The 24,811-nt window shown below is 36.1% G+C and overlaps 1 protein-coding gene across 5 annotated transcripts in view; it reads right to left on the minus strand.

Moving 5' to 3' along the window:
* Positions 1-24,811, minus strand: part of Ankrd17 (ankyrin repeat domain 17) — a 134,777-nt gene that overhangs the window by 101,211 nt on the left and 8,755 nt on the right. The window contains exon 1 of one of the 5 annotated variants that reach the window (XM_040747379.1): positions 8,493-8,705. The exons of the other annotated variants lie outside the window; for them this stretch is intronic. Coding sequence (XP_040603313.1) covers positions 8,493-8,546 — 54 coding nt within the window. The 5' untranslated portion in view covers positions 8,547-8,705. Of the gene's footprint in view, positions 1-8,492; positions 8,706-24,811 lie in introns of those variants that run through there. 5 annotated transcript variants of the gene reach the window in all.

Here is a 24,811-nt window from a genome sequence, read left to right on the forward strand (position 1 = left end):
AGGCAAAACTCAGTATACAAAAGATATACCAAGTATTCGTATAAAAGCAGCTAAAATTCAATGACCTTCTAGGGTAAAAACTCCTAGCAAACTATGACTAAAACAGTAAGATTTAAAAAAAAAAAAAATCAAGGAAAACTTACAGGTAATATATTTAATGGTGAAAGACAGTATTCCCCCTCTAAGGACAAAGGAAGTCCATAGCCAGCAATCCTACTCAGTATTTTACTCAAAGTTCTTAGTGCAGTAAACACTAAAAAAAATTTGAAGATATAAAGATGGGCAGGGAGACAGAAGTCAACATTATTTGTATATACGAGCAAATGCAAAAAACTGGATTTCACAAAAGCCAGCATTTTTGTATGTACGATAAAGTGCACAAAAACGAGGATTTCACAAAAATAGATTTAAAAGAATCCAACAGCCTAAAAGAAGCATACAAAACAAATTTTTACTGAGTAAAACAAGTGACCTTTAGCTACCTTAGAAGCTGCAAAGGGAATATCTGGTATTCTTATACACAAAGAATCAACAAACAATTAGAAACAATAATCATCATCAAGCCAGGGGATAGCTTAGTAGATAAAGACACCTGCCACCAAACCTGAAGATCTGAGTCACAATGCAATAGAAGAACAAAATCAACTCCTGCAAGTTGTCCTCTGGCCTCTACATGTGCACAATGGTACATGAGCTCCCACAAAACACACATATGTACACACAACAGACATAAAATAAACATACAAATGTTTATAATTTTTTGTAAAGAATTACAATCTGCCTGGCAGTGGTGGCGCACGCCTTTAATACCAGAACTAACTCGGGAAGCAGAGGCAGGCAGTTGTCTGTGAGTTCAGAGACCAGCCTGGTCTACAAGAGCTAGTTCCAGGACAGGCTCCAAAGCTACAAAGGGAAAGCCTGTATCCAAAAAAGAAAGAATTAGAATCTACAACATGAAACACATAAGATATTTTTACTTTACAATTTTAACAAACTATTAGCAAGACGCTAATAGTGAGAACTGCACACCAGTGCCAAGAAAAGTTCAAGAAAATGCATTTATTGTGTTCAGTACAAGGGCCAAAAACTCACCACAAAGGCACCAGTTTGCAGCCTCAACTCTATATAGTCTAAATGTTGGCCTGGAACAAGTCAGAATATTAGAAAACTGAGTGCTTAATTTTTTTTAAAGCCAAATCCACTTTGTTAGTAGATCTTTGGATAATTCTCTATAGGAACAAAAGGAAGTTAAGTGCAGTCCATTTCCATTATATTAGGGCCAAGAGTAAAGTGTTTCCTCAGATCTATGTCTGGAGGAAATAAGAGCTCACCAGATTGTCTCATATACCAAAAAGCTATGAAGTGACCATACATGTCAAAGTACATCAAGCCCCACGTTTAGAACTAGATGTCAGTTAACTTGAAATGTACTTATTGCACATATATACATTTAAAAATTTCCATTTAATCAAAGATGTAACACAAACATACCTTAAATGTACAGTCTCTCGTTACCTTTTCAGAAGGTAACTCCAATGGAAGGTAAGCTGAAAGTAGGGCTTTAAGGCAGTAGCAGGCTGACAAATGCAGCAGGATTGTTAGGCAAGGTAACATGTAAACACAATCAGACTAAAGACAGTAGCAGTGAGCCCCAAGGATTCTGCTATTTCTGCCTTCCAGTGCTCGGATTATAGCACCATCCATGTCACTTTGCCCACTTATTTTACTTGGGTGTTAAGGATTCAAACTCAGGCATTCAGGCTTGTGCAACAAGCACTTTCCACCTCGGCCTAGTTTTTGTTTTTTTTTTTTAAATGAATGACGACACACATTATCTGAAAATATTTTTATATTTACTTATTTATTTGTGACCATGTACACATAACTACCAGACAAATATGGAGGTCAGAGGACAAGATGCACAAACTGGTTCTCTCCCCTTTTACCATGTGGTTCTGGGAAACTCAATTCTGGTATTTAGACTTGGTAGCAAATATGCTTACCACAAAGTCATTTCGCAAGTCATTTTGCTTAAGCCTACTTTTCACTTTTATAAATATATAAACTAAATAGTCTCTGAGAAAAAAACTCCTAACTGAATGAAAACCAAACCAGCATCTGTGTCAGGACAAAAGGATGGGAAAAAATCTACAGCCTGCAAAGTGAAAATTGCTCAATTTTGAAAATGTTCGTTCTCTCCTCTTTCCTCCCCTCCTTTCTCCCCACCCCACACCCCCTTTAGAGAACAGTGGTAACGTTATACAACATGATTCTTTAAATGTAAATTACATTTATATGCTAGTTTATGTATCTGATGCATATGTGCACACATACTTGGATGCATCCATGGCATACAAATGAAGAAATCAGAAGACAACTGGTGGGACTAGATTCTCTCCTTCCATCAAGCAAGTTCCAAGAATCAAATTCAGATTGTCAAGTTTGGCAGCCATGTGCCTTTATAGGTTGAGTCATCTCAAGGGACCTGGTTGTTTTTAATTGTAGAATTTAAACAAACACCACCAACAAAACCCCATAGCATCTTCTAAATGACTAGTGTGGTATGAAATAATGAGTGCTTTACACATTTCAAAGTAACACCAGTTTAAGATACCTCACAAAGTATAATCTCTCGGTTCCATGTCAAAGAAACTGCTATTTGTGGGCTGGTGAGATGGTTCAGCAGCTATTGGTGCTTGTTGCTAGGCCGAACACCCTGACTTTGAACCGTAGAGCCCAAATGGTAGGAAGAAAAGACTCCTGTAAGTTGTCCTGTACACTCCACTCACAGATGCGAGGTCCAGACACATACAAGCACGTACACGCAAGCACACACATGTACAAATATGCAGTAAATGTAAAACAAATTGAAAGAGAGAAACTACTATATACACAGGTTCTGAGAGATATAAAGAATATCCACCGATGTGAGTTCGAGGCCGGGCTGGACCGACAGCCTCCAAAACAATACAGAGAAACCCTGTCTCGTAAAAACCAAAAAAAAAAAAAAAAAAAAAAAAGAATATCCACAATTATCAGCTATTAATGTACTTTCCAAACCTGTGTCACTGTGCACCTGAAGTCTTCTGAGACTTCACTAAAACAATATATTGAACAGTAAATATAAAAGCAGTTTAATTATCTATTAAGTCAGACTTGAAAGTACTCTAAAGAAATATAAAGCACCCACACTCTTCTCTGCACTCCCATTTAAAATAATTAACATGCATATATTTAAAAATAAGCTAAGTAACAGGTTTAGTATTTACATGAGTATGAAAATGTTTGTTCTAAATTTTAATTTTTAATAATACAAATATTGATAGTCTTTAGTACAAATATCGACAGATTCTAACTCTCATAATCAAAATCTCTTTTGAGCCCTTAACTTATTTGCAGCTTGAATGCTAAAACTATAAAGATTATCTGAATAATCTCCCAGGCTCAACTTTTCATCTGTCAAATGGAGGATGATAGTATAAACATGGTACATGAAGGTTACTGCTACCTTAAAAACATAGTAATTAAATATCAACTATGTACTAACTACTGTGATCAATGTTTATATAGGTTATTTCATTATTCATTATGAGGTACGTTCTTCCTCACAAAGTCATTTAGATTCACTAGAGGAATAAACATTTTATGAAGTAGTTGGCATATTATCTCCCCTTTGACAATAATCGAAATATTCAGCAAATAATGGCTAATATGGCTCATCATACAACTCATGTAGACAAACGGAAGTCTGGCTTCATCTAAAAAACAATTATTAATAGTCAGTATCAATTCAACCACTCACGAAACCAAAAGTCGTCATCTCTCAGGCCTTCACACTGACACCAACAATAAAGCAGAACTCTGATGCTCATCAGCTAAGCAATGACCAAGTTTATCTCATATCAGAATGAGCTTCTTGCCGGGCGGTGGTAGTGCACGCCTTTAATCCCAGCACTCAGAAGGCAGAGGCAGGCAGATCTCTGTGAGTTCAAGACCAGCCTGGTCTACAAGAGCTAGCTCCAGGACAGCCTCCAAAGCCACAGAAAAACCCTGTCTCAAAAAAACAAACAAATAAAACAAAAAATCAGAATGAGCTCCTCAATGAATCTGTCAACAAATCAGAAGGAGAAAGATTTCAAAGTCGCTGCATGCATGTAGATACTGCACCATGCAAACCGTTCTAAGTCAGGCTCACAGAAGGCATTGACCACTAGATTACAATGGATCAGAGTGCGATTAGAGGCTCACTGTATAGCCCGATTTGAATCTCATATTCTGCTATGAAAGTAATTGATTTCTATTTACATACTTCTACCTCTGTGCAAACTGTCTGGAGCTTCTATATGCCATTAAAGTGTCTCTAAAATGTTAAAGGGATTACTACTATAAACTTACCCTTTAGAGATTTATTGCTCTCCCAAAGTTGATATAAAAATAATGTTGCAACTTCTACCCATTATTCCAAGACAAACTAGACTAAAAATAGATCATCTATACTACAAAAATAGCCAAAAGAACATGTGTGTAGTATGTGTAAGCATCTATGTATGTATTACATATGTACAGACACAGTTTTAATTAGCAAGTTTAAAAAAAGAGCAGCATAGTATATTTTGACAGCCCCACACTCACACACACACACAGGCAACCTATGAAAACTTTATAATGAAATCCACACAATAAAAAATTAAAAATGACAATTTAAGCAAGAATGGTAGTGACACATTTAGGATACATGGGTTCATTGGGGCCCTAGAAGAACTGGTTAAGTTCAAAGTCACACACACAATGAGACCATGTGTCCCACCTAGAAGACTAAGATTAATGAAAATTAATAATATATTCAAACAGGCCAGGTATTGGTGGCACACACCTTTAATCCCAGCACTCGAGAGGCAGAGGCAGGCGGATCTCTGTGAGTTCGAGGACAGCCTGGTCGACAGAGTGAGTTCCAGGACAGCCTCCAAAACAATACAGAGAAACCCTGTCTCTAAAAACCAAAAACAACACCACCAACAAAAAAACAATATATTCAAACATATCAGCTTTCTCAAGATACTTCTTAAAAAACCCACAAATTGTTTAGCTAGAAACAACAAATTGAGATCCACACAGGCCTCAACTTTAAACTGTTTAAAGTATCAATGGCAAACATTTCTTCCTCTATACTCTTAAAATTTAACCTCCTGAAACAAAATAAGCATGGATAACTACTGATTTTCAAGTATCCATCCATCCACACTCCATGTAGTTAAAAAACTAAAAGTGAGTAAACAGATGATATTTAGTCATCCAACATGCCTCATCATAATTCTAAAACCCTTTACTGAATTGAAATTAGTTATCAACTGAAACAATTTACATACTTCATTAAACTTATTTTCCAGCAGAAAAACTTACACTTGCAAACGAAGGGTTAGTTAGTCCAGTCCCTCCCAGTAAAACTGCCACTATGATGACACAAAATTTAACTATACAGCGTGAAATTTACTAGCACAGTACATGAATGATGTGTGTTAAGTATGCTGATATGGTTTATAATGTATAAAGAAATATAGCCAGCACCGTGAAAAGAGGCTACTTACAAGGGAGATTCAGAACCACTACCAAAATCAATGGTAAAAAGAAGGCAGACTTTCTCTATGTGAACCACAAGTAGGATGATTTACCATTTGCCCATCTCCTGACAAATGAGAAATCGTAACTGCTCTATGACCTTTTCAATCTTAGTTTAAAAACAAAATCCCTGAGATTACACAGTAGGAAGAGGTTTTATATGATAAACCCGTTTACTTAGTTTCAATGTACAAGACTGCAGTCAAATGTTCAACCAGTCATCATGGAGTCAGGGCTTTTAACCTTACAGATACTGTGAGCTGTAACATCAAGCATGAATGTATAATCCTAGCTTTAGTTGACAAAGAAAGAAAAGACTGCATGAGAATCAAACTCAATACCAGGAACACTCGTATTTTCATAAATTTGTTTTCAAAAGAAAAAAAACACAAAATACCTTAAAGGATTTATAATCTAATTAAAATTAAAGATAAATGATTTCCATCATACACAAAACCTCTATATAAACCTCAGCTTTCTACACACACTTAGCCACTCAAATTCAAGCTACTCCATGTACCCCTCACGCACCCCAGAACCGAGGGCTTTTCCTCCTGTGGATCCTCTGCCGACCACTGAGATTGGATACTACATATGCCTGACAGGAAAACCATGACATTCTGAAAGAAAACCCTGTCTTTACAAAACAGAAAAATATTACAATAAAAGAAATATTTCTACACTGGATTATTAAGGCACCATTCCTAGCAAGTGTGATCTTCTAATTTCCTGAGAATACTAAAAAAAGGAGTCAACTGTTCGCTAATTTACTACAAATAAAGAAATCCAATAAAGTTCTATATGTTAAATAAATAAAATAGCAAAGGAAAAAACTACAATAATACACTTCAACTGGCTTACAGTTTCTTACTGGTGTACAGATACCATTCATTACTCATCATGAACATGTATAATAAGTAAGCTCTTTAAAAAAAAGAAGGCAAAGGATATTTTTCTGGAAAGCTCATTATATAAGATTTGTCTTACAATATGAGACACTTTTGAAAATGTGCATTTCAAAGTAAGAAACATTGCACTTTTATTATGGCATTGTACCATTCTGATTACTTTCACTTTTGGAAAATAACCCTCTTACTACTTGCAAATTTTTCACATCCATTCTGCCGACTAAATTGTAGTATTTAAACAGAAAACTACTCAATACAGTTTAGCGCAACAGGTATAAAGAAACCAAATCAAAATAGGTGGACAATTAGGACAAACAAAATTGCAGTGATTTTTTAATAAATTAGGAATCTGATATCTAAGCAACTTTAATGGAAATAATGATAAGCAACTGTAATGGCAGATGTAAAGAATCTGTAATTAGCACACAAAACTATGCTCAACGAGGTTTTATCATCAGAAAATGAAGACGTCTAAAACCTTTTATAATCTTAAATTTAAATGTTCTAAGAAAACTGTCAAATAGGTTTATCAAAACTCCATGATTCACACTTCTATAAAATTCAAGCAAATGTTTTAAAGAACAAATTAAAAAGCACCACCAGAGCTTTAAAATCTAATTAGGTCTGTCTAAACTGTACTGCCAATGAAGTCATATGACCGCTTGTAATTACAGAAGTCTCTTAATGAATGTATTTACTGTTTCCAAGTAAATAATTTCACAGCATTTTAGGGGAAATTCACTAATAGTGTCAAAGCTGGGGATGGGAGAGGAAAAGAATGGAAATTAGCCCCACAATTCAACTTACACAATAACGTTTATGAAGGGGGGGCATGTTGGGCAGGTGTCTGCAAGGAGGTAGATAATACAATGGAATCAGTTTTCATTCTGCAGAACCCTGAGACTTGCTGCAATGTCAGCTCCAGGCACACACTGAAAGACTCCAGAAAATGCTCATTGATCATGCAGCACTTTATAATGCGCATAGGCTTTTTTCTCCTCTTGGCCCCGCCTAGCTTCCCTTTGCAGCAGCTCCCAAGCCCTCTCCCCACAATGAAATCTCTCTCTTGAAGACAGTGAGTGAAACGGTAACAATTATCCTCACACTACCATAAAGCCTCCATCCCCAAACAGCTAGGCTTTTCATTCCTTTCCTTAAAGAAAAAGGGAACAAAACGGTAACCACAATAAAAGCCCTCCACCCTAACAGAGAAAGAAATGAGAATTAAGTAAATACAGTTTTTTGGTAGCATGCTACAACCAAGACCACAATCAATCACAGTTTCACTCTGACACTATTTCCTTGCATTGCTTTCTGTTCAAATGGGATCATTTAAAACTGATACGATCGGGGAAAAATGAGCAATTTAAAATAGTCATGACTTAAATATTAGGAAATTTCCATCAATAGCATTTTAACACCAGAACTCAAAATTTAGGTTTATTTTAATTAAATTCCTCATTTATTTTACAATAAAGTCACATGAAAAAAATCTAGGATCAGAGTGTACCACTTAATTTAAGCAATTAGATCCTCAAGCTAAAATAACCAGCAGTTTTTACAATTAATTGCAAGCACAGCTTTAGGTTTAGATATGTAAATGAATTCTAAGACATATGATACTAAACCTACTTCAAGCTGCTTTGCAGACCCCACCTTCTAATGAGTTAATCTAAAGGTCACCACCAGCACAAGGCTTTTAATCAATCCGAACCCTCTCTCCCTTTTTTCCTACCAAATATATCTACAATTTATAAAACATGAGACTTAAACAAAATAATTCTCCAGTTTAATAACCATGTGAATCAGACTGACACATTCTCACAGGAAATAAGGTCTGTCCCTGTCTTGGTTTTATGCTCTGCCTCTCTCTCTGCTCTCTAATCTATTCATCTGTAAAATCATTCTAACAGTAAGATGTCTTTGTTCAAATTCCAACTCTCATTTCATTTACAGACCTAAGCCTACCTCAAGAATGTCTTCTAGCACATATGCTTCCATTTCAGCCGCTGTCTCCACCATGTTTTATCAAACTGCCATGTTTCTTACTGCACTATGATTAGATCATTGCCAGCAGGAACACTCCTCTGTGTCAGCAAGGGAACAGGAAATGGAATGTTCTATTACATGCCTAAAGCAGCTTAGCTGTTCACCAGCCAGGCATCTACCAAAAGAGCAGGGGGTGACTCACTCCGTATTCTTTAAAGACACAGAGGCTCTATTCCAAAGCAAACTTCTGCCAAGTAATTTCAATAGATAAAATCTCTTATTTTACCATTACCAATTCTAAAATCCCAAATTTTCCTAAAAGAATACATATGTGTGTGTGTGTGTTTGTATTTTTAAACTGCTTAACATGTTGGTTTCCTGGCTGAACAACAGCGGTTCAAGGGGGATACACAGCAATTTATCCTCAGTAAAGTCTTACAATGAGATTAATTGCTGTATTAAAGATGCAGAGGAGGAGGCATGATAATGCTAAGTTAGGAATTTGGGACATCAAGCAAATGGATTATATAATACACCTAACTACAATATCTGGCTTAAGAGTGTAAGAATTAATTATCTTAATGCAAACTTTTAAAATGGTAAACTGCTTTCCTATAAACTCAACTGTTTGCAAAACCCTGATAAGTATCAAATGAACATCTATTATATACTACAGCATATTCATTTTCGGGTAATGCCTTTAGCTTTATTCACTAATTACAAGGGTACAGTTTTTCTATTAACATAAAATACAAGACATTTGGCATAAGTATTGTTTATCAGAAAGTATTTTAGGGGCATCCAAGAAGAGGTTTCTTCCTAACAAGTTCTTCTGAGATGAAGCGAGATAAAGTATGTACTGTAAAAAGATACCTTTACTGTAATAGGCAATATATGAGTTTTGTTTTGTTAAAACAAAAACATGTTATTTGGTCATCATAAATAACCCAGGCACATGACAGTAACTTAAAATAGTACTAATAAGCTTAGTGGGTTTATTATATGCTGTTGAAATGTTTTGTGTCTATTAACTCATTTAACTTTCAGTCTTTCTCCAGCCAATATTATTTACATTTCATGGATAAGGAAACAATGTCTCATATTGAGCAGAGTTATATAACAAAGTCAAAGCCACATTCAGTCTAGAATTGTGAGACTTAATGAAGTTGACGGCAAACAAAAATAATATTATAATGCTACTGTCGTTGGCCCACACGTAGCGCCTGCATGTAGGTATGGTGAGGCCTACTTGGCAGCTTTTCCACATAATCTCCCCAATGAAGCCTAGCCAAAGTGAAACCAGCAAACTGAATTTTATCTCCCACCTTCAAGGTCAACTATTTTTAAGCTTCAACTCTAGGCTAAGAAATCTTTCTCTCCCTCAGAACTTCAAGATAAGTAAGCAAAGACAGGTATAAACCTCAAGAACTCACAGGTTAGTGCATTCTTTCTTCCTCATAAGCCAAGAAAAGGCTTCTCAAATCTTTTATCTGAAAAAATAGGTTTCCCCAAACTCAAGTCAAATACTGACTTTGGGATAGCAAGAGAGTTTGTTAGGTAAAGGGCTTGGGGCACAAGCCTAACCCTGGGACCCACATAAAGGAGACAGCCAACTGCAGGAAACTGTCAGTATGAACAGAGTACACTTTTCAAACTGCTGCACACCAAAATAGTGACTTTAACACTGATGATAAAGAAAGCAAAACACTAAAAGGAGATGCATACACATCTGTCTTATGAGTCATCATTTTTAAAAGTAAGTCACTGTCGCCAGACGGTAGTGGTGCATGCCTTTAGTTCCAGCACTCGGGAAGCAGAGGCAAACAAATCTCTGTGAGTTCGAGGCCAGCCTGGTCTACAAAGCTACACAGAGAAACCCTGTCTTGGAAAAAGAAAAAAAAGTGACTGTCAACTCAATTTTATTTGATTTTATAGGGGGAAAAATTCTCTTTTCAGCTGTCCAAAACTGATTTCAGTAAGAGACCTAATGGCAATGATATTAAGGTATATGTAATTAACATGCTAAGATACATATAAACTAATACATAAAAATAATTTACAGAACAAACCATTGTTTAAAATATTTACTGAAGAGTCAAATGTCCAGTGAAGTTTCACATTAAATAGGAGAAAACAGCCAGGAGCTTATTAAGCATCAAGGACTAGAACTAGTCTCCTAAACAAGTAAAAAGCAGCTAAGACAGAAAGTATACACAAGATATTCCAAGCTAGAACATTATTTTACAATGATGTTACCCTTAATTTTGTTTGTTTCTTTTTGGTGGTGGCAATCAAACCTGTTAAGATTTCAAAATTCACATTTTTTCAAAACAAATGGACAATGTAAAGATGCCACCTTCAGAAAAACATACAAAGAAAACATTCACTTCTCAAAATGTATTTCTTTATGGGTTTCTCCTCTACAGTATAAGGTATAGTTTAGAAGAAGAAAAACAAAACACCTCAATTAGAAAATAGCCTAGCCAAGCATAAATGAAAGATCTTAAAGACTTAAAAAATAAATTAGGGAAAATGTTTATAAGGCACAGTAAGATTTTTGGAAGGACATTATAAAACATCAGTACATGTCTATGTTTTAACTCATATCTTTCCAAACCTAGCTAAGCCATAAAATGACTAGAGAGTCATTCCCAATGTATCACAGTAATAGTCATCTCATTACCATTAAGTTTATTTTCTCTCTTGCTAACTACATCCTTTACCTATAAAGTAATACAAACACATGGAAAACACCAACAGCATAAATAACACACAACCCTGAGGATCCAGCTCAGTGGCAGAGCACTGACCATATACATGCAAGGTCCTGAGTCTTATCGTCAGCACCACAAAAAGAAAATTAAAACAGAAAAACAAACTTCTTATCCTTAAAAGGTGCAACCAATGAGTACTAGTGTACATTTTCCATGCACAGCTTAGTTTAAGACTTTTTTTTTACACAAATGTAAGCATGCTATGCATAGTTGTCTCTATTTCCATGGAGTCTGTACGATGGAGTCTAGTCACCACATAATGAACATACAACAAAAATAGCACCTGTGCAACTATTTACACAGCATACACACACACTGTATTGTGTCTAAGTAATCTAGAGATGAGTTACATAGGCAAGAGGTAGGGACAAAGAGAAAAATTTGATCCAGAAGGAACTGTCTGAATGAGGGAACATCAGTGTTTATACATGGAAAGGGAAGAATCATCACTTACTGAACCACAGGTAGCTGTTTATATTTTTCTAGGTCTGGGCTAAGAAAAAGATGCATTTAATAGAGTCCAAATCTTGAAGGACATCAACAGAATTTTCAGATCTTTCTTCTACAGTTCAGTTGTTCAGGTTACCATACTGTCACTTTCATTTTCCTAATTAGGCTACTCTTAACATTTTAGAACATATTCAGGAAGTTGCACAAAGGATATACACCTATGTAGGAAGTTGGAGTATTTTAGTCCCCGTTCTCCAGGCAGCACTGGACTGAATTTGTTAAATGTCTACAATATAAGCTCCGACTAGCAAATGTAAAATCTATTTTTGACAACTGCTCAAATTTCCAATAAAAACAGTATTCCAATATATTTCATCAGTCTACTATCGATAGGCATTCATACTGTCCGTAACAGTTTGTAACACTATAATTAACACTCTTCAGTATACATACTCTGTAATATAGTCATAAAGTAACTTACTAAATATGTATAAGCACAAAAATGCTTCCACATTAAACCTACTAATTGATACTGTTTCTCTATAAATATAAATGTTTTGACACAAATCTATTTCAAATCCTAAATCTGAAATCAGCATTAATCATAAAGATATTTAAACTTATATTTAATTCTTCAACATTTTCACTCTACAAGGAAAAGCTCAGAAGTTACATCTTTATGCATTTAACTACTACTTTTTGTTAAAAAAAATGATTCCTGATAAATTAAAATCTCAATTACTGTCTAAAATGTTACATTGCAGAGTCTATCAAAATGTATATATTTGGAGAGAGAAGAATGGAATAAAATAATCTGATATGTAAAATGTAATCTACGTCTGTTAAAATACAAATTCCATGCAAGGTTTGGTGTTGATGTTTTGTTTTGAACTTGAAGTACACTATGAATAGATGTCTCTGCAGTAATTTAATATACTGAATACCCAGAATCATCAGGAAGTATTTGGGTATATTCTTATTAAATAAAACATGGTTAAATGCATTAACTTGTCTTCTCCTTTACTTTCTAATTATTGTGGGCATTTTGTTTTTAGAGGCAAATTCTCACTATGTAGTATGGATGTCACAGAACTTGTTATGTGGCCCAATTTTATCTGGAATTCATTGTTTTTGTTTTAATGTTTTGGAGACCGTCTCACACAGCACAGGCTGGAATACAAACTGTTATAGGGCTGAGAAACTGCTAACACTCCAGCTTTCATCTCTCCTGCAAAGTGCTGGAGTACTGTGTGGTATCACTATCAGTCCCAATCCTTGGAAAGGGCTTTATTAACGCAGAGCACCATGCCATTTCTACCCTAGTTTTCTGACATACATCTGACATGAGACTATGTTCTAAATATGACAAAGGCTATGTTCTGCTATATTATTTTAAAAGATTTTTTCTCAGGCTCATATAAAAACCCCAAAGCCAAAGTAACATTTTTTTTTAAAGCTGGGTCTCACAGTGTAGCCTGGCTGGCCTTAAGCCTAGTAACTTTGTTTTAAAAATCATCATTAACAGCTTGAGCATTCGTTTATACATTTACTGAGTACTTACCAGGTGTTAAGATCTATTCTACACCCTAGATACAGAATGATTTTTAGAAACAAAGTCAGCTTTAAAAATTCATTATCTACATGAATTCCATCAAGACTCCTGGCCATATTTACCATCTGCCTAAAATCTTCACCATTTCGTTTCTCATTATAGGCCCCTTGTATTCTTCCCAAATCCAATTAATGAATAAAATGCAAAATTAAACTTAAAACAGCACAGACAAGAAACCGCTACATTTAAAAATATTTCAAATTAATTTTTCTTGTATACAAAATATGATTTAGCAGTCTTGTCCAAGCTTTAAGCAAGAGTTAAGCAAAGTACAGAAGACAGCTGGTGCTTCCAAGCACACTGCTGACACTTATTTCTGACATCTCCCAATGACAGACAGGTTGGACACACTGTATTATGTAGTATTATATTAGATTATTTACAGAGCTACATTAGCAACTACAAAATGGGTCATTATCTCCTTTTCTATTAGTCAAATTGTGACCCTAGCCAGAGGATCACTACAGAGTTGTCACGTAACAAGAAATGTGCTTTAGTGTTTCTATATCTCCATTAGTGTGCAACTTCTCAGAGCACACCCTACTGAACCCCTGGCCTATAATTTTCAAAAGAACAATTCTTTTGCTTCATGTGTGCTGAGTTTACATATATGTCTGTGCACCTTTTGTTTTATGTGTGTTGAGTTTACATGTATGACTGTATACCACATGCCTGCCTTATTCTCAAGAAGGCAGAAGATGTCATCAGATCCCTTGGAACTGGAATACAGGCAGTTATGAGCTCCCATGTGGATGCTGAGAATCAAACCTAAATTTTCTGGAAAAGCAGAGAGTGCTCGTGATCAGTATGTAGCGCTCAGCTACTGTACCACGCCACTATGTTCCCTGCCATGATAAAGCAAGCGGTTATAGTTTCTTCTATGGAGTTGCCTTGGTTATGGTGTCTCTTCATAGCAAGAGAACAAAGAAAATTTTCATCAATATTAATAAAATGGAGTTACAGCTTCATGGGTGGCTAAGCATATAAGGCAATAGTTGTGCACTTGCCTAACCATAACTCAGCTTTCCATGTAATTCTTCACCTATCCAGGGAGGGGAAAAGTGTGTGTGTGTGTGTGTGTGTGTAAAAATCAATTCTCTCTTGGGAGTTTTGTTTTTTCTCCTGACCAATGAAAGAAAAACAAAGGACAGTTGATGATAACTTAAGATTTTCTTATCAGAAGGTAGAAAGATGACTCAGTGGTTAAAAGTGCTTGCTGTTCAATCATGGGACCCAGCACCCACACTGGGTAGGTGACAAATGCCTGTAACTCCAGCTCCAGGGGATCTGACATCCTTCTGGCCTGTGGATACCTGCATGTATACATGTGCACATACATACACAGCCATGTGCACAGAAACACTTAAATAAAGTAATCTTAAAACACTTGAAAAAAGTAAAACTAAAATTGACACATTGGCTCTGGTAAGATGGCTTGCTGGGCAAGTCCCATGACGTGAGTTCTATCCCTGGAACTTAACTTCTAAAGCTGTCCTGACATCTACATGCACACCATGGCAGGTGTGCACTCACACACAAATAAATAGATCAACTATAGCATTGCAAAGGTTTTATGGTAGCCCTCCTAAATGGAATTCTGTATTTAATTCACATAATTATCAAGGTAAGGAAATAGTTGACCACAATCTAAAATTGGGCAAGAGAATTGTTTCTGACTAAAAAAGACTAAAAAAGAACAATCCCAACTTCATTCCAGAATTTCATGGATTAAGGTGAAAATGAATTAGCAACTAACATACAAAACCATGTATTAAATCAATTATGCAAAGATATTCATTCTTTAATAAAGCCCAGCTTTTTAATCTGTGGGTCACAACCCCACAGGTCATGTAATTGAACACTGAACAGTTCCTAAAATCCAACAAACAAAAACAAGAAAAAGACAAGCCTTGTGGTACGATGCTTTAATACTCCACTTGGGAGACAGTCCAGTGGACCTTTGCTCAGTCTAAGGACAGCCAGGTCTACGCCAGCCAAAGTGTGTAAGATGCTGTCTTAAAAGAACTAAGCTCTAAACGCACAACAAGAAGTCTCAAAGACAAATACAGAATGAATCCAATGTGTTTCTGGCAGCCTTCAGTCATGCTGCCTAACACAACTTCACCGCAGCCCTTGGTTATGAATACAACATAAAACTATAACCAACGATGATTAGATGCCTAGAAGGACTACTGAATGTTTTGAACTAAAGGGTTTTTACTGTACTTACAAGTTTTCTGAATTCATAAAAACATACTTAAATATGGAAAACAGACACTATTTTCTTACCATCGTTCTTCAGTATGTATTGAATTAGTGTCTTTTAGATAATACTACATTATGATATGTGATCTTTAAAATTACTGTATGAATTGCCCACATGCGTCATTAAAAACATTAATTATTTTTACTCTGGATTAGAACAGAACTTCCAAAGATTTCTGAGGTGGCCTTAGACACATTTTTTGCCATTCTGTGCTCTTTATTTATGCAAAGCAGCTTTGACTATAAAATCAAAGTTTCTACAAAATGTAGAAAATCTGTGTCCTGCCATATCAAATATTCAGCAAAGATTCAGTCCCATTTGTAAAAATACATAAGCAGATCCACCTGACAATTATGTAACTTAGTCTTCATCTTTAATAAACGATAAAATCATATGTATGCCAAAGGGGCAGTATACCGGTTTTATACACCTAAATATATACATCCAACTTCTTCAAGGGAAAGGGGGTCCTGAGAGGAAAAGTTGAGAAACCCTGATTTAGCAGGCAGTGGTGGTAGACACCTTTAATCATAGTAGAGGCAGGCAGATCTCAGTGAGTTCAAGACCAACCTGGTCTACAAAGCAAGTTCCAGGATAGTCAGGACTATTACACAGAAAAACACAGTCTCAAAAAACAAACTAATTAATTAATTAATTAAACCCTGATTTAGAGAAACCTTGTTTAAAAGTTCATTAGCTCAAATATAAAGAAACTGAAACTAAATAATAATTTCTCCCAATAAGGATATAATAAAGAAGGATTCTAAAATAAGGCACTAGCTTGATTTCAAACTATATCCTTTCCAGGAGAAATAGTGCTAGGAAAAGAAATGCAAAGACAATGGGTTATTTCAAAATTAAAAGCAACTTTAAGTTGAGCACAATATTTGTAAAGTACTCACATGTCTGGGGTTTAAAGATACTAGACTATGACTGCTCTTCTTACTATCCTTTCATTAAAACCTTCATAAAAATTTCTGTGGGGGGGGGTTCAGTGGTTAAGAGCACTGGCTTCCTGCAGAGGACCTGGGTTCAATTTCCTAAACCCACATGGCCTTCTATAAGTCCAGCTCCAAGGGATCTAATATCCTCTTCTGACCTCCACAAGGCACTGAAACACAAGTGGTACACAGATACATATGCAAGCAAAAGAATCATATACACATAAAATATATATATATATATATATAACTTGTGATGGTATTGAGGTCAGGGAAATTCTTATTTCATTAAGACATACAAACCTTCACATTGCTAATTTTCTTAAGCAAGTTCTGGGCTCCATGGGAAAAAAAAAAAACCAGCATTCTCATGTATAAGAAAAAAGCACTGCGATACCAACTCTGTATTTAGGTCTTGTTGTATAAAGGACAGAGAGCCAGGTTTAGGCCAATGTAGGTAAGAACTTCTTGATACTAAGACATATTTACAACTTACAGAGCATTACTAAGAAAATTCAGGTACTCCTGGAGACAGAAAGCTAAGCTGAGTGGTAAAGGGGACCCTGAACTGTAAAGGAGTTCTGTGGAGGCAGACTCAAATACAAGTGAGAGGGAGGAGTTCACAAAATGAGAGCCATGTGTTAAAGGTCCGAGGTTAAGAAAACTGCATGTGTAGGCCAGCGGGATGGCTTATTTACTACCAAGCCTAATCACATGAGCTGGCTATGTATACAAATAAATACATACATACATAAACAAAATTTTAAAGGAAGTATCATTTTTATATCTTTGTTTTGATACCTGACCATTTTATCCAAAACCCTAGACTTATTTGCCAAGCCTATAGCAAAGAAGTCCTAAGAATATAGTTTACTAATTTGTTAGCCACAGAAAATTAATAGTATGATGAATTATTAAAGTTTTAAAGTTCTAAAGAAAATTAAAAATATATTCCATTTAAATTCTAAAGATCTAGTAAATCCAGAATATAATCCTGTCTAAACCAAATAAACAATATTTTTGTGGACTCCTTATCATAGAACTCATGCATGTTCTTAGCCTGTGGTATCATAGCCACTTAAACTTAATACATACATTTTTATTGAGAATATGTAAAATGACATTAAATAAAATTGAAAAGAGAAATAAGTAAGTGTTCTAATTAAAAAAAATAGTCAAGGGCTGGCAATCAATGTGGTTCAATGGATAAAACAGCAAGCCTGACAGCATGAGTTCAACCCCCAGAACCCACAAGTGATAGGAGGGAAGCGGCCCCTGCAAGTTGTTCCTGACCTCCACCTGTGTGCCACAGCAAACACACAAATAAATGTAATTTAAAATGGCAAATGTCTTAACAATAATCACATTTTCCACAAGGCTCTCTAAAATTCCTTACCTTTCAATTCTAACAATAGTATTTATGGAAACTGTAATACATCACAAACATTCCATGTACAATCTGTGACACAGCCCCTACTAAAAAGTTTAACAATGTTTCTTTTGTTTGAGGGCCTAAAAGCTTTAGTTTACATGTCATTCTTACCTGGCAGCATGGACATTCTTCCCAAATTTACGTTTGAGAACTTACAATACCAGGTTATCCACAGGGTGTGATTTTTATATGTTTAGCAATAGTGAAAAGAGAGTATGATTCATTGATCATCTTCATAATCTATAAATTCAACCTATGATCAGTCACATGATGGAAGTTAGGGAACCAACAGGACGGAATAGAACAGAACAAAATTAACAAGTCTTTTGAGGGTAAGGAGTAGATCTTAAACCTAAAGCAGACTAAGAAGAAATGCTTAATAGATGGAAAGACCAAAATGAGAAACGAAATAATTTGCTAGGCTCTACAATTTATACAAAATTCCATTTTTTTGAGCAATTACTAAAAAGGCCACAAGAGGATAGGAAGGAGAAAGGAGAGCAAAGAAGTTAAGGATGTGGACATTAATGGATACTGTCCATATTCAGGTTCCACCATTTACTCACACATCCTGACTTTTTTTCAACTATAAAATGGAGAGGTAAGACCTACCATTATGGAGTATACATAAAGGAATCAAAACTGCCTAGCACTTGGCAAACACTAACTTAAATATTATTTGACTTACTGTGGATGAAGCAGCCAATGGAATTCTCCCCCAAATAATATATGGCTAGATTAACAGATATGACTAGAACAGGGCTTGTAACCTGGCTTTCAGTCTAGCAGAAGACATCTAACAGAGAGCTAGTATGGTTTCAAAGTTTTGGGCTGGCATAAATAATAAAAAATAGACCCACAGGGCCAGCCAGATGCTCAGCAGAGGTAAAGGTGCAGGCTATCTATGCAAGCCTGATGAGCCAAGTTTGATCCCAGGAACCCACATAGAGAAAATACACTCCACAAAAATGTACACACACACACACACCCAGAGTTTTTCACATGTAAACCCTCTATATTAAAATGTATAGGAAAAGGCAAAAGAGTAAGTTTAAAAACATACTTGATTCATAAGATTTTCAATTATTCTGTATCTTGCTCCACTATTTAAGCTTTCAGTCAATATTTACTATGTAACTTAGCAAAGATATCATTATGTCCCTTTAAGATTACTACAAGATAAAATTGAACACTACTATCAATTTTATGATAGTTCCTGGTAGAAACTTTTGGAAGATTTTCTTTGAAGGGTGTTGCCCTGTTCCCTCAACAGGATGAAACACATGTTAGCTCAGTGCTACAAAGAGTGCTTACCTAGCATCCACAGGGGGTTTAGACTAAATAGCTAACTTGAGTAGAAAAAATCTGAAATACTTTAAATAAAGATTGCAAAACAAACTTAAAGAGAACAGAAAGAGAGTTGAAGACAACTACAAAATATTCAGTGTGTCTATCCTGCACTAATATTATATGGAGTATAGTTCTCAACCTATGGGATGTGATCCCTTTGGAGCTGAATATCAGATATACTGCATATCAGATGTTTACTCTAAGATTCATAATAGTAGCTAAACTACAGTTATGAAGTAGCAATGAAATAAATTTATGGCTGGGGGGGTCACCACAACACGAGGAACTGTAAAAGGTTTGTAGCATTATGAAGGTTGAGAACCACCGATCTAGGTGACCATGTAAAAGGACACTACAAGCGGCTGCTACTCTTCTTAATAAAAGTTCATTTATTTATTTAGCTAGAAATCTACAAAGAGGGGGAAGAAGGAAGTCAGGCCTGCACAGGAAGAAGAAAATGCAGTTAAAGATCACTCCATGAGCCATGCATGATAGACCTTGCCTATAGTCAATCCTGAAAGCTAAGGCAGAATTGTGACAATGAAACCAGTCTGCGCTAACAATCAAGACCCTTTCCCCCAAAACAAACAAACAAAAAAATATTGTTTAACCCAGTGAAGAATAACTAACATGCACTAGGTCATGGGTTTAATTCCCCGTACAGTGAACCAATAAACCAAGCAAATAAACAAGAGATTTCATGAAAAATACATAAAACAGGTGACTGTAAATGGCTCACAGACGTTACCTACTTCTCAAAGAACATATGAAACTGATTAGCTTACATAACTAATTTTCCTTTGTACAGACATGTTCATGGGTACATGTGCACATTTGTGTGGGTGTGCATGAATATGCAGGCCACATGTAACTTGATGCATATGTCTCAATTGCTTCTCCTTGTTTTTTGAGGCAAGTTCTCTCACATAATCAGGAGTTCGGCTAGACTGGGACCCTCCCTCCAGTCTCCACACCCTCAGCACTGGAATTATAGACACATGATACTCATTTTTCTATGGCCCCTAAACATTCTGTGCGTGGGTCTTCAGCATATACAAATGGGGTACATATAAAGATGAACACACTGAGGAAATACAATTTGATGTAATATTCTACTGTGCAAACATGAAAGATAACACTTGAAAAAATGGGACGGGATAGCATATGAAACACCTAAGTCAATTCATTAACAATTTGGAAATATAAAAGTCCCCTTCTCCCTCCGCGAGCCTACTTAAATATGAAATTAATCAAATGTAAAAAAGACAGAACATCCAAGAGATAAAAGCAACACAAATGCCTACCAACTGATGAACAAAACAAAATGTGATATATACATGCAATGATCTATCATTTGATCTTAAAAAGAAACTCTTGTCAAACTTTTAACAACAGAAAAACCCTGACAATATTCTTTAACTGAAATAGTATAGTCACCATATGATCCTACTTATTTGAACTACATAAGTAGAATATACCTAAGAAACAAAAGGTCAGCAAGGGCAATGTAGAGTTCTTCAATGGATGTACGTACATTTTTAACTTTGCAAGATGAAAAAACTCTGGAGATCTGTTACACAACAATGATCTGAACATGACACTTTAAAACCAGTAAGGCTTTCCTTAGCATTGTTTATAATTTAAGAAAAAGTTAGCTATTGTGAGAGGTGTGAATTAAGTTTCAAAAATTACTAGGCATTGTAATCAAACTCATTTCAAGAGCATTGAGTGTCAGCTCCCAGAATCCACATGCTGGCTCCCAACCATCCATAATTCCAGTTCCAGGGGATTCAAAGCCTCGTCTCCATGGGTACAAGGCAAGCCCATGATACATATATATAAATGCAGGCAAGCTGCCCTATGTAAAAATATTTTAAAGAAAACATAAATATAAAAGGAATCTGTAATAGATAGATCTTTGTAAGACTGATGTAAAGGAAGAAAGTAGCTTTTCCTAGCAGATTTATAAATCTAAAGTAAAATGGACAACAGACAAAACATAAGTTAGAATGCTTGTGAAATCAAATCCAAAAATGTGTTAAGATAGTAAATAACATCAAGTATTCTAAACAGTTTAATGCTAGGTCATTGTACATGAACAGAGGAGGGGAGTAGAGAGCTTAAAAACCATTTTAATACACATCAAAATGCAGCCAAACTGGGTGTGGTGACACACCTTTATTCCCAGCACTAAGAAGGTTCAGGCAAGAGGATTGTGCATTTCAAGCAGCCTCAACAATATGTACAAACCCTATCTCAAACCAACCAACAAACAAGCCCCACAAATGCAAATTTCTGCTAAGAAATATTGCTAAATTTTATTATTTCTGTTAAAAACTTAAATGAAATGAGCTAACAGAAAATATATACTACACCCCTAAAAATTTTTTGCATTATACTTAATAGCGACACAGTTCCATTACAGTAAGGGAGGATAGGATAGCCTCAATTAGCTCTGACAGCAGACATTTTGGAGATATTTAAAACTGGCACAGTAAGAGAAAGATAAAAAAATATTGGCAAAAAAACAATAGAAAACAAGACAAAAATAATATACTGGAATCAACATGACTATTTAGAAATTCAACAGATTTGTCATGAAGAAGACAAAAATATCAAAATCAATAGTATCCATCCACATTTCAACAATTTCAAAGCTGTTATGTAAACTCAGTAACTTGCCAGACTTGGTGGTTCACACCTTTAATCTCAGCACTGGGGAAGCAGAGGCAGGAAGAACTCAAGGCCAGTCTGGTTTACACAGTGAAGTTCCAGGACAGCTAGGGCAATATAAGGTGGAGCTGGCTCAGCAGTTAAGATACTAGTGTACTTCCAAATGACTGGAGTTCAATTCCCAACACACACCTGACATCTCCTACCTGTAACTCCAGTTCCAGAGGATACCACATCCTTACACAGACATACATGCAGTCAAAACAGCTATGCACATAAATTTGTATTAAAAAACAAAAACCACATGACATTACAAAATAACCTAACTTTAGTAAAGAAAAGTGAATAGACTGAAAAACAGAAGCATGTTACATTTATGGGTTAAACTATTCAGTGCTAACATCATGGCATAAGCACATCCTATTAAAACAGTCATGAAAATATTTGTGGCAATTTGCAAAAGATAATTCTAGAGCACAACTCTAGAGAATATCTGGCAGGTTAGAATACAAATTCCAGACAAACAAAACCAGTGACAACTATCTTCTGAAGACATTAATTAAAGCAGCCTAGAGTATTATACTTCATCACATGAGACCAGACACATTGACTTTTCACTTAAAAGGGCAGCAATTTCTAGAGGATAAGGAGATGGCTCAGTGGGGAAAGCACTTGCTGTGCAAGCATGAGGAACAGACCCTAGGCCCCCATCACCATGTTAAAGCTGGGCAGGCATGATAATTGCAACACAGGAGGCAGAAACAGGGAAGCTAGCTACAATAACAGACTCTGCTTTAATGCAACGGGGAGAGCAAACAAGGACTACATCCTGAACCTCCACAATCATGTCCATGTCACCAGCACAGACAGACAGACAGACAGACACACACACATACACATACATACACACACACACACACACACACACACACACACACACACACACACACACACACACACACACAAAAACTCCCACCAATTTTACAAGCTTCAACTGATGATTAATTCTGACGTGGACAATGGAATAAAAGACTGTTCAATATTTGGGAATAATAAACAAGTAAACACACACATCCCTTTTAGCCCGGCAGTGGTGACACATGCCTTTAATCCCAGCACTTGGCAGGCAGAGGCAGTGGATTTCTTTGAGTTCGAGGCCAGCCTGGTCTACAAGAGCTAGTTCCAGGAGAGGTTCCAAAGCCACAAAGAAACCCTGTCTCAAAAAACAAAAACAAAACAAAACAAAACAACAACAACAAAAGCCACACATCCCTTTTAAAAGTGTTAACAAAATAATTTCTGCTACAGCTTAGTGAAGGATCAAAATAGAGCTTCTGTTTCTCATCCTAGTCAATTTAGAGATAGAAATAGAAAGGTAGACCAGGAAATGAATCGGCGCAAGTCTCCCTCAGTAATCTAGAGTTGAAGAATCTACTTTGAAACCTCAAAGGTAAAATCAAGAGAGGCTGGAGAGATGGCTCAGTGGTTAAGGGCACTGGCTAATCTTCTAAAAGACCTAGATTCAATTCCCAGCACCCACATGGCAGCTCACAACTACCTGTAACTCCAGTTCCAGGGAATCCAACACCCTCTTCTGACTTTCACAAGCAAGCAAGCAGTGCACAGGCATCCATATGCATAAAAGAATAAAAAAAAGTTTTAAAGAAAAAGAAGTCAAGAGGCAGGGGATTGAACACCTCAATTTGTAAAACACCCTAATACAGTACCTTCTATTCTAGATCAGAATGACAAAGATTAGGAAGAGCTAAAAGGGACAGAAAATAAGACTACAACAATGAAAGCAGCCAAATTAAGAGCTTCAATTTTATTCCAAGAACAGTATTCAAGTAATGACACACATTACAGAAAGATTAGCCCACTTGTTACAAGAGGACCAAATGAGATATAGGAAGAAAAGATGGGGAAGGGAAAAGGAGGGACGAGGGAAACAAATTAGCAGGGTACTATGAAATCTAAGTGTGGTAGCAGCCAGCCTGGTAGGATGGTAGCAACAAAAGCACAATAGTTTGGAGGTCCTATGCTTTCCCTTTCCACTTCCCCACCATGTCATTTTAGCAATGGAAACCATTCCATGAGACTCAGGAGAGTCTAAACTCCCCTAGCTCACCTTCTATATGGCAAGCATTGCAGGTCCTGAATGAAGCATCTTTTTCAAAGATGAAACCAAGACCCAAGCCAGGACAACACGATTACTTCAGGAAACCAGTAGAGACATTTTCTCTTGTGTTGTTAACTAAAAACACAAGATGATCCTATAAGTTTATAGATATTAATTATCCCCAGGAAGTCCACAAAGCCCTTCTTGCAATCTAAAGCCAATATGAAGCCCACAAGCTTCATCTGGACATATAGCCAAATAGCAAGAACTAAATACTAAATTATGAAACTAAGTTCTGACCAATAGGATATAAACAAGAAGAAATATTTACAACTCCTTGGTCAATTCATAAAAGGAGGCTATCGTGACCATACTTCTGTTTGCTATTTCTCATAGGATGCACATTAATTCACTAAGGCTAGCATACAAAATACCATAGATTGGGTGGCTCAATCAGCATTCATCTTCTCACATCTGAAAGTTAGAAGTCTAAGAACAGGCTATCAGTAGACTTGGTTTCTCATGAGACCTCTTGCCTTGCTTGCAGATGATCACCTTCCTGTGTGCACATCTGGTATCTATAGCTTTTATAAGGAAACCAATCAAATTAGAGTAGATCCTATCCTATCCTATCCTATCCTATCCTATCCATAGGACCTAATTTAACCTTCATTATTCTTT

Source organism: Mesocricetus auratus, unplaced genomic scaffold, assembly GCF_017639785.1.
Source record: "Mesocricetus auratus isolate SY011 unplaced genomic scaffold, BCM_Maur_2.0 Super-Scaffold_100006, whole genome shotgun sequence".
In the NCBI taxonomy this organism is placed as follows: domain Eukaryota; kingdom Metazoa; phylum Chordata; class Mammalia; order Rodentia; family Cricetidae; genus Mesocricetus; species Mesocricetus auratus.